The following is a 15,123-nucleotide window of genomic DNA, read 5'->3' as shown; positions in this document are numbered from 1 at the left end:
TTATTCTCACTTACTGATAAGTAACCTGTTTTGGGCACCACAACTGCCATTACCAATAAATGTGGTTTGGCACAAGTCTAACTACTCCTCTCCTCCAGAGAGAGTCTCCTAAGATGAGTGATGGGCAGATTTGCATATGGAGCAAGTATTTCAATTGTGAACCAAGGGAAGGGACCACACCTTTATCATAAGCAAATTCAGTGCCTGGAACAATAAGGCCTCAATCTCCCATTGACACTGAATTTGCAGGGTTAGACTTTAGAAAACAAATATACATTTTTATTCTGAATGAACAGCATTGAGGGGGAGATAGCATTCGCTCCATCCTCTCTGGAACTTGCCAACTCTAACAAAAGACAATAGTATTTAGTCTCCCGCCATTTTTATTCATGGCCAGCACAATGGAGTTCTACATAGGATATAAATGACAGTGCAGGGTTCTCAATATCAGAGTAGCACTAGGGAGACAGCTCTCCCCATTACCACCTCATTTACTCCCCCCCCCCCCCCCCAACACACACAGTCTCCTTAGCATTAACCAGAGAGAAGTGAAGGGTAGAGCAGTTGCAATAGTTCACTGCAATGTCTTAGTTTTTGCTTAACTGATGGCCACCAAAACTTCACCTTGAAACTTGTTCACCTTTGCACAGCAAAATACTCTGGGAGCAACGGGATTTTGTTTTTTGGAGGGGAGGTTAGGCAATATTTGGAACAAGGGTGGCAGAGGGATAACTACGCAATGTGTGAAATGCTGGTAAGAGTATATTCAGCTGGGAAGATAACAGGAAAATTACAGCACTTTATTTTCTCTTCAGCTACACAATACTCTGGTCTCAGACATCCCAGCCTCAGATTAGCCTTTATAGTATGTGCTTTGTAACCATTTGTGTATTTATCATCTGTGTAAGTGTGCAGTTTAAGAAACCCTGAAAGTTCCACAAGCATCTTACAGAATGGGCCTGGCGGGTATTTTAAACATGTTAAGCTTAAGGCCTTGAAGAACTTAAGCCAATAAAGTTTTAGATGGGTTTAAACTCTTTAAACCCCACTAAGTAGGGAGGAAGGGGAGATAAGGGGCAGAACATAAGTGGTCTGTCTTTAATGCATGTCTATCTCTACGTAGTGCTGAGCACAATGATCAGGGTTCTTAAGTAATAATGATAAACTGCTACCTCCATGCAAGACTTACCAGCACTACTTCATGCTTTTCATTTTCTGTTCTTAATTGAGCTCTATCCTCCTAGCACAGGAATCCGGACAACACAAATAGCTTGTTGCAATGCAGGCCAGTACTGAAGAATACTTTTAATCACTGTTTTTCTGAATCCGTCCACCTGCGTAGTCAGTCACGGAATTTCCTAAGACACTATTTGTAAAAATATTAGTCTGTAGAGATGACGGGGGGGTAGGGGGGTGTTCCTTACGGGCCCTTCACTAAACCGAGCTGAAGGAAGTGGTTACAGATAGCACTGTAAGGAGATTATGCACATTGCTGTAAAGCCACAAGCTCCCTTTTGTTTGCTGTCAAAACACTCAAAAAAGGTAGAGGTAAGTTTATGCATCCAGGTAAATGGTTAATGTTCATGTTTCAAACACGTATGGGCAGTCATCTGAATAAATCCACGAAGATTTAACTCTTTAAAATAAAAATACTTAATAGCATTTATTCACCATATTAGTCACCACAGTAAAATTGTACAAGGTACAAGTAACCCAGGAAAGTTAAAAGCTACTAGAAACAGTAGCAAGACATACACAGCTTGTTGAAAACAGACTAACACTGTTAGCTCAAGGAGACAATGGTTGATATACACTAGAGAGATCATGAGAACCTGTATTCAAAATGAAATTGAAAACAAAAATAAAGACGTCATGGCTACAAGTATTATACAATGATAAATACTTCAAAAATATATTAAGATATATGGAAATTCTGGTTTGACAGGGAAATCCAGAGAAATTCCAGCCTTCACTGGATTTCCAAATATACCAATTAAAGTTTTCAATAGTTAAATTCCTTTCAGTAAGAACAGATTTTGCAGCCATTTCTGCTTTTATATCAGTCCTCACCTATTTGTAGTGTAGCTGCATACTATTCTTAGTCATATTTCCTTAATATTAAGCCATAATGTTCTTTACAACATAGGTACTCATTGCTCTAGACTAACCAATGAATTGCCTCTCAGTATTATGTGCAGTGCATCACATTTGGAGTTATAAACCATGTTACGTTACAGTTAGTGTTAGCTCACCTTACAGCATAGCTGAAGTGGTGTTCTAAAGTTACTCCCATTTAAACAAAATACCTTGAACAAAGGGTTTGGTTGCAAGACTGCCACTGCTTATTCTAGCATAACATTGAATACTCTGAAGTTACAGTACATGAATGAACTATGGCAATATTTAGATTACATCTTTCAAAGAAAGAGGTCCAGAGGATGGTCAGAGCTGATAAGCAATGTGTGCATGCACAAACGGTGGTTTCGGTACACATTTTCATTTGTGCTGTTACTGGGTAGCAAGTAAAGCAATTTATAGCCAAGGATGTGGTAAGATGACAATTCTCCAAGCCAGTTTAAAAATATAAACTTCTATCTTCTTAAAGAGTCAATCCTATAGAAAATAGACTGAAATCTAATTGGTAAATTGGCAGTTTGTAGAGTACTTTCCATTGCAAGATCCACTGGATCAGCCTATCGTACAGCCAAGAGAACAGCTAATCCCGCTAGTCCAAACCCTGCTGCTGCCATGATAGCACTGCTTATGGTACTGTTCTGGTCAGTTGGTTGAGAGCCATGTCCATTGAAGAAATGACAGAAGCCATCCTAGAAAAGCAAAAGAAAGTGAGAATTTGAGTCTACTTGGGGTAAAGCAAAGACAACCATGCTTTGTTATTTCAGTTGTTCACTACTTTGAATACTATACAGATATTTAGAAGACATATATTGGTATACAGTACATGGTTTGCAGTGCAACCACCATCTTCCTAGATGGAGACATTTAGTATGTCACAAGCCTATTTTTGCCTTTTTTTAAAAAAAGCCAGTCTCTGAATAGAGGTGGTTGTATTTTTGCCTTCACTCAAGTCTGGGAGAATATTTGAAACAGTGCATGGAAATTTCCACTTGAGATAGAAGTCTTAAGGCGGCCCCTTCTCCCAGTTCCATGCATGATTCTGATTACACATGCTACTTGGAAAGTCTGCAAGTAACTCAATTCAGAGTTGACCTATGACAGAATGAAGCTGGCAGCTGCTCTTCCAGATCTTTATTCATGATAATCAAGAGTGGCAGTAATACAACACCAGATGGTCATGTTTGAACTCTGTTTGGCAGATATCTATGTAAACAAGTTATGCTCTTAATTTCTTCCGGAACTTTGTTCTTTACACTTTAATTTGTGCAAACAGTTAATGCATTTTTTGGTAAACGATAGTTTACGTTTTAGCCAAAAGCCATATTTCAATTAGCATTCAGGTGAGCAAGTGATCACTTAAAAAAACCAAAACAAACAAAAAAAACCAAACAAACCACACACCCCTAACTTTCCCAAAAAAACCAAAGTAATGAAGTCAAAGGCTTTTAGAAAAGTTTTATTCTTATTTGTACCAGCATCAAATGATCAGTACTATTTAAAATGATGTTTAAGAGATTGTGGAATACCTAGCATTTAGTTCTGAAATGCAGAGAGATTCAATTTCAGACATTTTAAACAATCACTTTGACTGTTCTCCAGATGTGTATTCCAAATACAACAGAAAACTCTGCTTTGAGTCATTTACAATGACTTTGGGTATATAATTGGTCAGATCTTTTTATCATTATAATTTATTCAGAGAGCCTCATTAATGCAATGACAGTTTTGGAAGCAAGTGGGGAACACTGGGTACATCAAAGGAATCAAGCATATAGCTTAGTGGTGACTTGATCTACAAATGAAATTCAAAACTTGCATGTCAGTTCTGGACTATAAATATTTGGTGTTCCTACTTTGAAGTGTGTTGCTGAATTTAATACAATAATCTGGTCGACATCTGTACTTTAAATTTTCAGTTAAGCTTAGGGCCAAATCCTTGGCCCAGCAAAGTCAATGGTAAGATTTTCATTGACTTAAGTGTAAAGGTGTTTGCTTAGACTGATTTGAGAGCTTTAAACAAGGCTAGCACAACAGCAAGTCAGGACACTTCTAGAAAGTACATCTAGCATATTTCACATCCCTCATATCCTCAGTATGTTACTTGTTGGTTAAGGCATCTGCTAAAACACAAGTTCAGGCAAACATAGGGTCTTCTCTTAATTGAAAGAAAGGCATAGCATTTGAGTACTTCACAGTGCACGTAAGCTTATTTGCATATTAACAGAAACTAATAACTTAAAGCTACATTGCAGCTTTGAAATGTTACTTGTTGATTGCTTAACATTCAGAGAGACTAATAAATGACATGTTCTTGGAACCCTTGCCCAAATTCTTTCATTCACTATATAATCAGACTTCAGCAGACTCTGCCTGGAAAAAACAGATGTTCCCCTCTTCGGTTTATTTGAAAATGGAGATCTGAACGCAGATTTCTATGAATTATTCCACCTCTAGTATTATGGCACTCTTTTGAAGTTGATTATGCATTGCATCAGCAGAAAAATCTAGTCCCATATCCAGTCTGACAATAGCCAGTATCAGATGCTTCAAAGAAAACCTATAAGGATTTTCAACCTATGTCTTCACTGCAGAGTTCGCTTGGGTGTTGAGTAACTGCACTACAAAGTGGTACCAAGTTCCTGGGTTGACACTGGTGCTGCACTTAGGGTGACCAGCTGTCCTGATTTTATAGGGACAGGACTGATTTTTGGGTCTTTCTTATACAGATTCCTGTTACCCCCCAACCCCCTGTCCAGATAGCAAGGGTAAAAAAAAAAAAAAAAAAAAAAAAAAAAAAAAAAAATCAGGTCACCCTAGCTGCATGCCCCTAGGTCTGTTGCTAGGAATTCTGGGGGCATATCTCATGGTTCTTTGTGCTGCAGTAGGCAGAGCTCCTCTGCTTCTTTCCCAATGAACTGAGAGAGAACTTTTCCTCCACGTGCCCAGGACAGACTTGTAGGAAGGAACTGAAACTATCAGCACTTGGGCTGTGTTGTAACTGCAAAGTGGGTTGGTTACCAGCCCAAACAGCAGATCTGGTCTCTAACCCACTTCCCCCCCCCCCCCCCCAACTATAGCAGCTAGCCCAGATTGAAAGCACAACTAAATTCAGGTGAGAGGTCTGTGTGCAGATTGGAGAGGGTTGAGGCCAACACTCAAGAAAGAGCCCAAGCAAACTCTGCTGTGAAGATATACCCATATATGGTGGTCATATTAATATTAAAGTCCAATGAGGAGAGGAAGTAAAATTTCCCTATCATTTAGTGGCTGAATTATGCCTTGAAGCACGAGGGTGTGCAGCCTTTTTAATACAGGTCTTATCTAATGTAGGAGTGGATGTTCTTATCAAATGCAGCATTCAATTTTTGAATCCTACAAAGTTCAACTCCATGGCAATGGGCTTCCACAAGATTGCTTCCTATCACCTTTTAATTTCATTGGGTGTTCTATTTTGAAACACCCCCACTTTAATTTATGTAAGAAACAGAACACCTGTTATACCCCCCTACCAGGATTTTCTCAGTGTGTCAGACTTGTATTGAAAAAGTAACAAGTAGCAGATTTATATTTTGTTGCAAAACGTTTTGCAACAAGGAACTAACCTAGGTTAAAAAAAAAAAAACATATGAACTAATCCCTATTGCAACCTAGTTCTGCAGTCTGACTGGGTTTCAGACTGCAATGTTTGTACAAATTTAGATGCATCTTTCCACATTTAGCTATAATTCTGAAATGTTGCTACTGTGTGTGACCACCTTTTGGTAACACTTCCTCCACAGAATTGCCTGAAATAAGACATCTTGAGTATACTAAATATGTCCTGACTCCTCTCCAACTGGATTAGAGCAGGCAGTTTGTGCAGCTGCAATCCTGCTATTAGGGTTCCAACATCTAATCTCTACTGGTGGAAACAGGTAGAGCCTGAGCAGTGACTATGATCCAGGGTCTCCATAAAGTCCTGGGTCTCCATGAAGTCCTGCTATTGTGATAAACAGTCTCATTTCTACAAGCCATCTCATATTGAGATAAAAAGCCCCAATACTTTTTCACCAAACGCTTCATGTCATGCATCCCATTGTTTATAGAGTGCAAACCTATTCCAGCCACCAACTTCAATAGTGCTTCAACTTCACTGTTAAGACAACAGGGTAGGAAAGATATCAAAATCTTTTCTACATGTAACTTCCATCAGTTTAACTCCCAGGGCTAACAAATCCACTGGGCAACACTTTAATCTGTTTAATGCTTCATCACAGCTGGCCAAGATACAACTTCAGTTTGCCCACCCCCCTCACCCGCAGCGTGTACACTACAAAGAATACCGTACAAAGAAACAGGAGATTTTAAGAATTTAGTTAGTGAAGTTTTACACTCCACCCTCCCAGTTTGCAGAAGTGAATTAAATTATGAGATTAGACAGTCACAAGTTATCTAAATATCCCAGTTTATAAGTCACTGTGGAGATCTCTACACTATAATGCATAGCCACATTGACAAGACACACTTCAGCATTTTAAAATTAGTGTCAGAAATCTGGTTCCGCTGGATAGAAATGGGTCTGTAGCATGCAACACTCATTCTAGCAAACACCGCATCTATATTAAAAAGCTTGGAAGCTGTAATTCTCCATTGAGGCAAGCAGCAGTAGCACTGCGACACAGAAAGAGCTTTAGTGTTACTAACGTCTCATCTACATTAGAGCATCCACTATGGATAAATAACAATTATGTTATTAGTGTGTACAAGGTAGTGCAGTGCTGTCTCTAGTGTCCTTTCTTGCAATGGGTGTTTAATTTATCTGAGTGACACAAACACTGGTTTGTCAGAGCACTACATGACATCAGTTGTCCCACATGACTGAAAATCCTGGATTCAGTCTGCGTTAAATAGAGCTGTGCTAGGAAGTGTTCCCCCCCCCCTCCCTCAGTGTAGGCAAGATCTAGTTTGGATAAAATTGTTTGAAACCAAGCATAGCCTGGCATGTGAAGCCATCAGGCACCTAGAGTACAATATGTCCGACTATCAGTAACAAAGGCACCCCCTCCCAAGGTGGGGAGAGGTGGTTTGGTAAATGGACTGCCTAAGGAGATCAGGGAAGCTTTCACTTGGGGATGGTTTAGATACAACAAATCCTACATCTTGTCAGCGGGTGACACAAGAGGACGCTTGCAGTCCCTTCTAACCGTGTGGGTCTAGGATTCCAGAGAGCGGGGAGGAAGAATCACACCGGGTCAGGGAAGCGCCAGGCCACAGCATCCTCCCCAGGGCCTGGGACAGCATAGCTCCCATACATGGGAAGAATCCCCAGCCTTGCGTGCAGACTGAGTCACGCTCCCGCTGTACCCCAGTCCGCGGGGGGCAGCTGCTACCCGCGGGAAGGCCCGTGGAGCGAAGCGCGCTGCGCTGGGGAAGGGGCCTGGTCCCCAGAGGGGCTCTCTCCAGCGGGCAGTCAGCACCGCCCAGGCGGGGGCAGGCGGAGCCCGGCGAGCCTGCTAGCAGCGGAATGGGAGGGTTTCTATGGTTAGTACGCGGCTCAGGTCGGAGTCTCCCCCAGCAGGCGGCAGCCCCCTCGCCAGGGCGGGACCACGCGGCCCCGAGAGCCCTGCCGTGATGGGCCACACAGTCCCCAGCCCGGCCGCTGTCCCCCCGCCAAACCGGCCCGGCCCCGCCTTACCCAGCCGCCGTGCGCCTCCAGCCACTCGCGCTTCTCCTCGGCCAGGTATGAGGCCAGCACCTCGGCCAAGCGGCCCGCCTCCTCCCGGCTGCCCTGCTCGGCCAGCGCCGCCGCCAGGCTCCCCGCGAACACCACCAGCGCCAGCACTCGGCCCCAGTTCAGGCCGCCCTCCGCCTCCAGCTGCTCCGCCACCCGGCTCAGCAGCGCCGCCGGCTCCCGCCGCTCGTCCAGGGCCAGCGGGCGGCAGGCGCGGAAGAAGGGCCGCTCCCGGCTCTCCAGCTCGCTGGCCGCCCGCCGCAGCGTCTCGGCCGCGGGGCTGGGCGGCGGCAGCGCCGGGCCCCCCAGGCGGTGCTGGAAGTAATCGCCCAGCAGCAGCGCCGTCTGCTCCTTCAGCGAGCCCGGCATGGCTGAGCCTGCAGCCCCGCCGCCGCGGACTAAGCAGCCACCCCCCGCCCCCGCAGCGCCCACGTGTCCCCGGCATTGTCCGCCCCGCCCCGGCAGGCAGCGGCTCACAGCCGGCCGCTAGGGGTCGCGTCCTGCCCCGGGCCGGCGGTGGGTACCTGGGCACGGGGGGTCCGTGTCCTGCCCCGGGTGCGGGTACTCAGGCACTAAGGGGCCGCGTCGTGTCCCGGGGGTGGGGCGGGAGCATATCTGGGCACTAGGGATCCGTGTCCTGTCCCTGGGAATGGGGCAGATGGGTACCTGGGCACTACGGGGCCGCCTTCCACCCTGAGGGTGGGTACCCGGGCACTAGGGGGCTCTGTCCTGCCCCGGGGGGTGGGAGGATATCCAGGCACTGGGGGTCTGCATCCTGCCCCGGGTGCAGGTACCCGGGGACTAGGGGGCTGTGTCCTGTCCTAGGAATGGGGCAGTGGGTACCCAGGCACTAGGGGGCTCTGTCCTGCCCAGGGGTGGGGCAGGAGGATACCCGGCCCCTAGAAGGGCCAGGGAGATGACTTTGTATTTGATAAATGTTCCCCAGGCACCTCATAGTAAGGGACCTCTCCAGTGCTTATTACAATACTCTATCCTATTAATATTATTTCTAAACTAAAATATCAGGCAGAAAACATAAAAAGAGTCTAGTCCCAGTCTTCCCTCAGGACTGGCTTGTACACAGTTTTTGTACTGGTATAACTTTGTTGGTTAGGGATGTGATTTTTTTTTAACCAACATGATTATAACCCCGAGGGTGGATGCAGTTGTACTGATATTCCCTTTCCTGCACAGGAATAAGCTATATAGGTACTACATCCATACTTAAGCCTTAAAACCAGTATAGTTAAAGCAGTTCAGTTTTTGTGCATAGACAAATCCTACCTTTATCCCCATGTAAATCAAGAGTGAGAGGGGAGCCATGCTCATTGTTTCTTGGTGGTTATATTTTCATTAGTATGCTTAGGCACAATTCACAGCTGCTGAACCTTCAGTCTTATTTATAAGCCAGATCCTGTTCCCAGGAAAAGTGAAGGGAGCAGGATTTGACCTGTAAAAATAACATACATATGCACTACAGAAATGTGGATGAATTTTGTAGTGACAACAGGGTTTCCGCTGCATGTTTTTACACACCCACTTCCATATTTCTCCTTCATTAGGAGCCAAATGGATGTGATTGCACTTACACATTCTTGACCTGCCTGACATCTTTGGAAAATAACACACCAAATACACAGCACCCACCTGGACTCTTGTAAATGCCAGGAAACATACTGGATTATTTTTAAACAAATATCAAAGTGAAATTAATCATGTGCAATGTAAACTAATTGCATTTACTTATAAAAAAGGGAGGCAAGAGGAGCTACTTATGATATAAAATGTCAAAGCATTATCTTAGTCAGGTGTTGTCAAAAAGCTGTGGGTGTAGGATAAAAACTATTACATTAAAAAAAAGTGAGAGATTAAAACAGTTTCCAGAATTATGAACAAATTAATGGTTGAAAAGCTCCAAGTGGCTGTTATTTATTTCCAGCTCCACAGACAATCCAGACATATTTACTGTATAGGTCAATTATCACACACAAACAATCTGGGGTGGTATCATTCAGCCCAAGATCAAATCTGTAGATATGCCTATAAGATTCTGGCATGTATTAAAACATTACTGGTCCAATCCTGCATAGCCAAAACTGCCATTTAAATCAATGGGAATTGCAGGTGCACAAAGGAATATTGGCTGTCTGGGTTTTGCATTTACCAAAACAACACAATGACATTTTCTTTTACGTGGGCTGGTGGCTAAAGCTCATACAAAATTTAGAGCTCAGAGTCATTTCTTTTATGAGAGCTGCTGGGCCAAATTCAGAGGTGCTTTTCAAGTATCTATTTTTAGGCAAGATTAAAATAAAAGTAGTGCATTGGGTTAGTGGCTATACAGTGCAGCATATGGTGGGGGGAGAGGGAGGCAGAGAAGACTCAGTATATACAAAAGTCTGCTCATTAGCCAGTCTTCAAATCAGAGCAACTGGATTCCTGGAGGATTGGAAGGAGGATTGAGTACCTTTCACTGTGAGGTCATGAGTTCAACTCTAGCCCAGGCTGGTAATGATCAAAATAACTGGCTCTCTGGTGGCTCATGAGAATGGAGTTGGTGGCAGTCCAGGAGTCCAACATCACTATTGTTGATAAGTGGCAATCTCAGCAAAGAGGCCAATAAGAGTAACTGACTGGGATGTACATTGAAGTGCCCTCTTACTCCTAGAGATGAACCCTTTAGAATAGGATCAAGACCCATTATAGGGCAGCTAATGTTGCTGTCTTTGCTGTACCTGTCCTGTGCAAAAGGGAAGTCTTCCATCTTGAAGACTACATTACTTTTTATGAACGGCAAATCTACTCAGAAATAGTCTAAAGATATAGATATTTGGAACCAATCCTACTGCAGCTTGTTGTGGTTAGATCACTATCAAGAACTGGCCTGTTCTCCTGGGTTCATCGTCAGGGCAAACTCAGTGTAACAACCCCATATAAGGTAATTGATTTTTTACCAGGGAAATTTAACTTGGGCTTATGAGTTAAGTTTTGGATAAGAAACCTGGGCTGTTACCGTTTTCTTTTCACTAGGGCAACCGCATAAAATTGTTTAAATCAGAGCTTTTCCCTGTGATTGTAAATCTTCCAGCAGGAATTTGCTATGGCATTTCCCATGGCAAGAGAGATATCCAGTAACTACTTCTCTAGCATATTCCTGTTCCTCCCTTCCTGTTTATACATTAATTTTGTTTAACAGAACGAAGCAATGGATGTTTGACAGTGAATTGGCCCTTGATGTAGCTTCCCTTTTTATACTCAGTACTTTGAACTTGTTTATGGTCAGCCTGCTCAGTCCCTCTGCATTGTATCTCATTTACCACTGCTCCCCAAGGCTGGATACTTCTGCTTATGTTATTACAGATCTAAGTGGTATTATATATGTATCATTACAAAGTTTTTCCTAATATTTAACCTAAATCTCTTGCTGCAGATGAAGCTCATTACTGCTTGTCCACCTTCAGTGGACATACAAAACAATTGATCACAGTCCTCTTTAGAAAAGCCTTCAAAATATTTCAAGACTATTATCAGGTCCCCTTCCTCCAGTCTTCTTGTCTCAAGACTAAACATACCCAGTTTTTTTTTTTTAAACCTTTCCTCATAGGTCAGTTTTTCTAAAGCTTTTTATCGTTTTTGCTTTCCTTTGGACTCTCTCCAATTTGCCCACATCTTTCCTAAAGTGTTGTACCCAGAACTGGACATAGTACTCCATTTGATGCCTCTCCAATGCAGAGTAGAGAGACAATTACCAGCTGTGTCTTACATACAACACTCCTGTTAATACACCCTAGGAGGATATTATACTTTTTCGCAACTGCATCACATTGTTGACTCATATTCAATTTGTGATCCACTATAACCCCCAGAGTCTTTTCAGCAGTACTTCCTCTTAGCCAGTTTCCCCATTTTGTAGTTGTGCATTTGATTTTTTCCTTCCTACGTGAAATAGTTTGCACTTTCGCTATTGAATTTCAACTTGTTGAACACAGATAAATTCTCCAATTGGTCAAGGTAATTTTGAATTCTAATACTGTCCTCCAAAGTGCTTGTAACCCTTCCAGCTTGGTGCCATCTGCAAATTTTATAAGTGTACTTTCCACTCCATTATACAAATTATTAATGAAAATATTGAATAGTACTGGACCCAGGACTGACCCTTGCAGGAGCCCACTAGATACACTCTCCTGGTTTGACAGCAAACCATTGCTAACTACTCTTTGAGTACAGTCTTTCAACCAGTTGGCACTCCTCTTATAGTAATCTCATCTAGATCACATTTCCCTAATTTGCTTATGAGAATATCATGTAGGATTGTGTCAAAAACCTTACTAAAATCAAGATCTCTCACATCTACTGCTCCCCTCCCCATCCACTGGTTAGGCCAGTAATCCTGTCAAAGAAGGAAGTTAGATTGGTTTTCCATGATTTCTTCTTAACAAATCCATGCTGGCTATTCCTTATAACTCCTATTATCCTCTAGGTGCTCACAAATTCATTGTTTAATAATTTGTTCCAGTGTCCTTCCAGGTATTGGTCTATAATACCCCATGTCCTGTTTCCCCATGTCCTGTTTCCCTTTTTAAAGATAGGTACTATGGCCTGGTCCCCACTAAGTCCCCACTTCGGACTAAGGTACGCAAATTCAGCTACGTTAATAACGTAGCTGAATTCGAAGTACCTTAGTCCGAACTTACCGCGGTCCAGACGCGGCAGGAAGTCTCCCCCAGTCGATGCCGCGTACTCCTCTTGGCGAGCTGGAGTACCGGCGCCGACTGTGAGCACTTCCGGGATCGATCCGGGATCGATTTATCGCGTCTTAACCAGACGCGATAAATCAATCCCAGAACATCGATTGCGTGCTGCCGGACCCTCCGGTAAGTGAAGACAAGGCCTATGTTTGCCCTTCTCCAGTCCTCTGGGACCTAACTCATCCTCCAGCAGTTCTCTCCTTTTTCCTTGCCAAAGGGATGGAGGAATTAGCAGATATTATGTGAGATCTGTCTCCGCAGCATTGCCTTTGCTCACTATGGCTCTTTCCACATGGCAAGGAACACAAATACTTTCTAGCATATTCAGATTGACTGGATCAGGTCCTTCGTAGGACAAATGAGCAGTTGGTTACAGAGCAAAGTCCTTGGTGCCATGAGCATATGCCAAGGAGTGGAAACAATAGTGTAATCAAAAGCATCTAATTTATGTGATAGATGTTTATAAATACACATTTTCTCAATATGTAAAATATGATTTATTATATTTAGACCATTCATAAGTATCAACACAATGTAGTATGTTCAAAAACAAATATCTTACCAATACATATTATCTAAACATTAATATTAATCTTTTGAACAAATGCATACAGTATAGTAACTCAATATTGCACAATGAGCTCCAGATGACATAGTACAATTTCCATGGTGCATTCAATTTGTTACAGGGATAATTTGCCACAAATATTGCAAAGCATTGGAGCGGACGTTTCCAAGCAGGAACAAATGAACTATTTCAACAACGAGCGAAGGCTGATCTTCTCCAAGTAAAGTGAATGATTGTGTCAATGTCCTAAATTAATTCGTTCTGGATTTATGGAACTAGATTTTTTCATGAATGAGGAGACTTTGTTTCAAATACAAATATTATCCACTCAGTTTTAAAAAATCCACTTTTTAAATTGAAGTTATCGATATTTTAGTGTGAACTACCAACCCCAAGAACCAATTGTTTACTCTTGATTGAATCTAAATATAAAATTTACCTTTTATCTTTTCAGAGATATACCTTATTCATTACATTTTGAGAGCCCGACTGTACTACCCTCACTCACAATGAGTAGTGCCTTACTCCTCAAATACATCCATCCAATGCAATGGGACTATTTTAGCAGTAAAGTACCATTCAGTATGAGCAAAGAAGGCCCAGTCTGGCCCTTAATAGTTTTCAATATATGAGTACAGCTACAGCTTTATATATATATCATTGGATCTGTATGGGCACAGCCATTGTATATTACATGACAACTTTCACCCATAGGGCCATATCCTGCAAACATTTGCTGCTAGACATTGTTGGATGAGGAGTCCCATTGGCTTGACTCACAGTAGTAAGCAGTAGGGCTGTAACAACTGTTGGCATGATTGGGCTCTTAAAAAACATTCCCAATTTTCACTTTTGTGCATTCTCCACATAGGCTCCGATCCTACAGTCCTACTAGGATAAAACATTACTACCTTCAGTGGGAGCTTTGTCAATGGAAGGACTGTGGAATTCAGCTCAGAGAGTCTGATTCTCATTTACACTAAAGACACTTTATGCTGCTCTGACATTGTAAAGGGGCCTTAACACTGAAATAGATTACATTTATAGCATGTTAAGGCTGCTTTCCACAGCTAGAATGGTATAAAGTGGCCTTAGTTTAAATGAGAACCAGGATCAGAGAATGAGTATGGCTGACTTGAAAAGATTTTATTATCACTATCGTTATTAGTGCTTAGAAGTAGTATCTCTTTAATTCAAAGAAAATTCACTCACCAAGTGATACAATTAAAAATATCTATGAAACTACTGGTTAAAATATTACCTTGTGACTATGTAAACCATGAATTATACTACTCGTCTTTGTAGCTTATCTTTAGGAGTTTAATTGAATTCTTTAAATTCAGGTCAGAGGTGAAATAGTTAATTTCATCTAAAAGGATATAAGAAAAAACAGAGATTGGAATGACTTTTTTAAACAAGAAAATATACTTTTTATGACAGCTAGCATCTTCAACATTAGATTCTTTGCTCCCTAATTATTACCATTGTGGAATCATCTGTAACTCCATCATAAAGTGAAGTATCAGAAAGCGGATTTGCTTTCTAACTTTTCACATCAAAATTCAATGCACTACTACAGAATGTTTCAAAAGTCATAGACGATACCCAGATAAAATAAGGTGTCTGGTTTATTTTTATTTTTTTCAAATTTACTTTAAAAAATCAATTCTTGCAAATAATAAATACATAATGTGCACTGGACTACAAAATTCTATGATACAGATGATTTCAGAGAAAAGTCTGGTTTTAGAATGATCTAAACTATCTCTAATAAAAGAAGGTAGTCTCAAAAACAGAATTAAAAACATTTTATTTTACTACAAGTTGATGTTTGCTATATGTTAAAAGCAGATTACCTTTACTATCTAGTTGTGTTTATTTGTGTTTTCAGTAACAACATTTGATAGTGTAGCTAATATACTGAATTTATTCCTGGCTAACAAGTTGTCCTAGCTTGTTTT

General features: G+C 41.9%; 1 protein-coding gene across 1 annotated transcript; it reads right to left on the bottom strand.

The window, feature by feature from the left end:
• Positions 1 to 1,629: 1,629 nt before the first annotated feature.
• On the bottom strand, positions 1,630 to 8,237 carry BCL2L10 (BCL2 like 10). The gene is made up of 2 exons (XM_034784460.1): positions 7,811 to 8,237; positions 1,630 to 2,825 (listed from the first exon to the last, which is right to left on the bottom strand). Exons 1-2 carry the CDS (start codon positions 8,213 to 8,215, stop codon positions 2,694 to 2,696), a joined length of 537 nt encoding a protein of 178 aa, XP_034640351.1. The 5' UTR covers positions 8,216 to 8,237; the 3' UTR covers positions 1,630 to 2,693.
• Positions 8,238 to 15,123: the final 6,886 nt, after the last annotated feature.

This window comes from Trachemys scripta, chromosome 10 (genome assembly GCF_013100865.1).
Source record: "Trachemys scripta elegans isolate TJP31775 chromosome 10, CAS_Tse_1.0, whole genome shotgun sequence".
In the NCBI taxonomy this organism is placed as follows: domain Eukaryota; kingdom Metazoa; phylum Chordata; order Testudines; family Emydidae; genus Trachemys; species Trachemys scripta.
The sequence above is the reverse complement of the archived record's forward strand: the minus strand, read 5'-3'. Positions and strand labels throughout refer to the sequence as shown.

Excerpts from the sequence above, each read along its gene's own strand:
- BCL2L10 (XM_034784460.1), bottom strand. The coding sequence starts at position 8,215 with ATGCCGGGCTCGCTGAAGGAGCAGACGGCGCTGCTGCTGGGCGATTAC. Across the intron at positions 2,826-7,810 it reads TGGAGGCGCACGGCGGCTGG|GATGGCTTCTGTCATTTCTT; the intron begins GTAAGGCGGGGC and ends TTGCTTTTCTAG.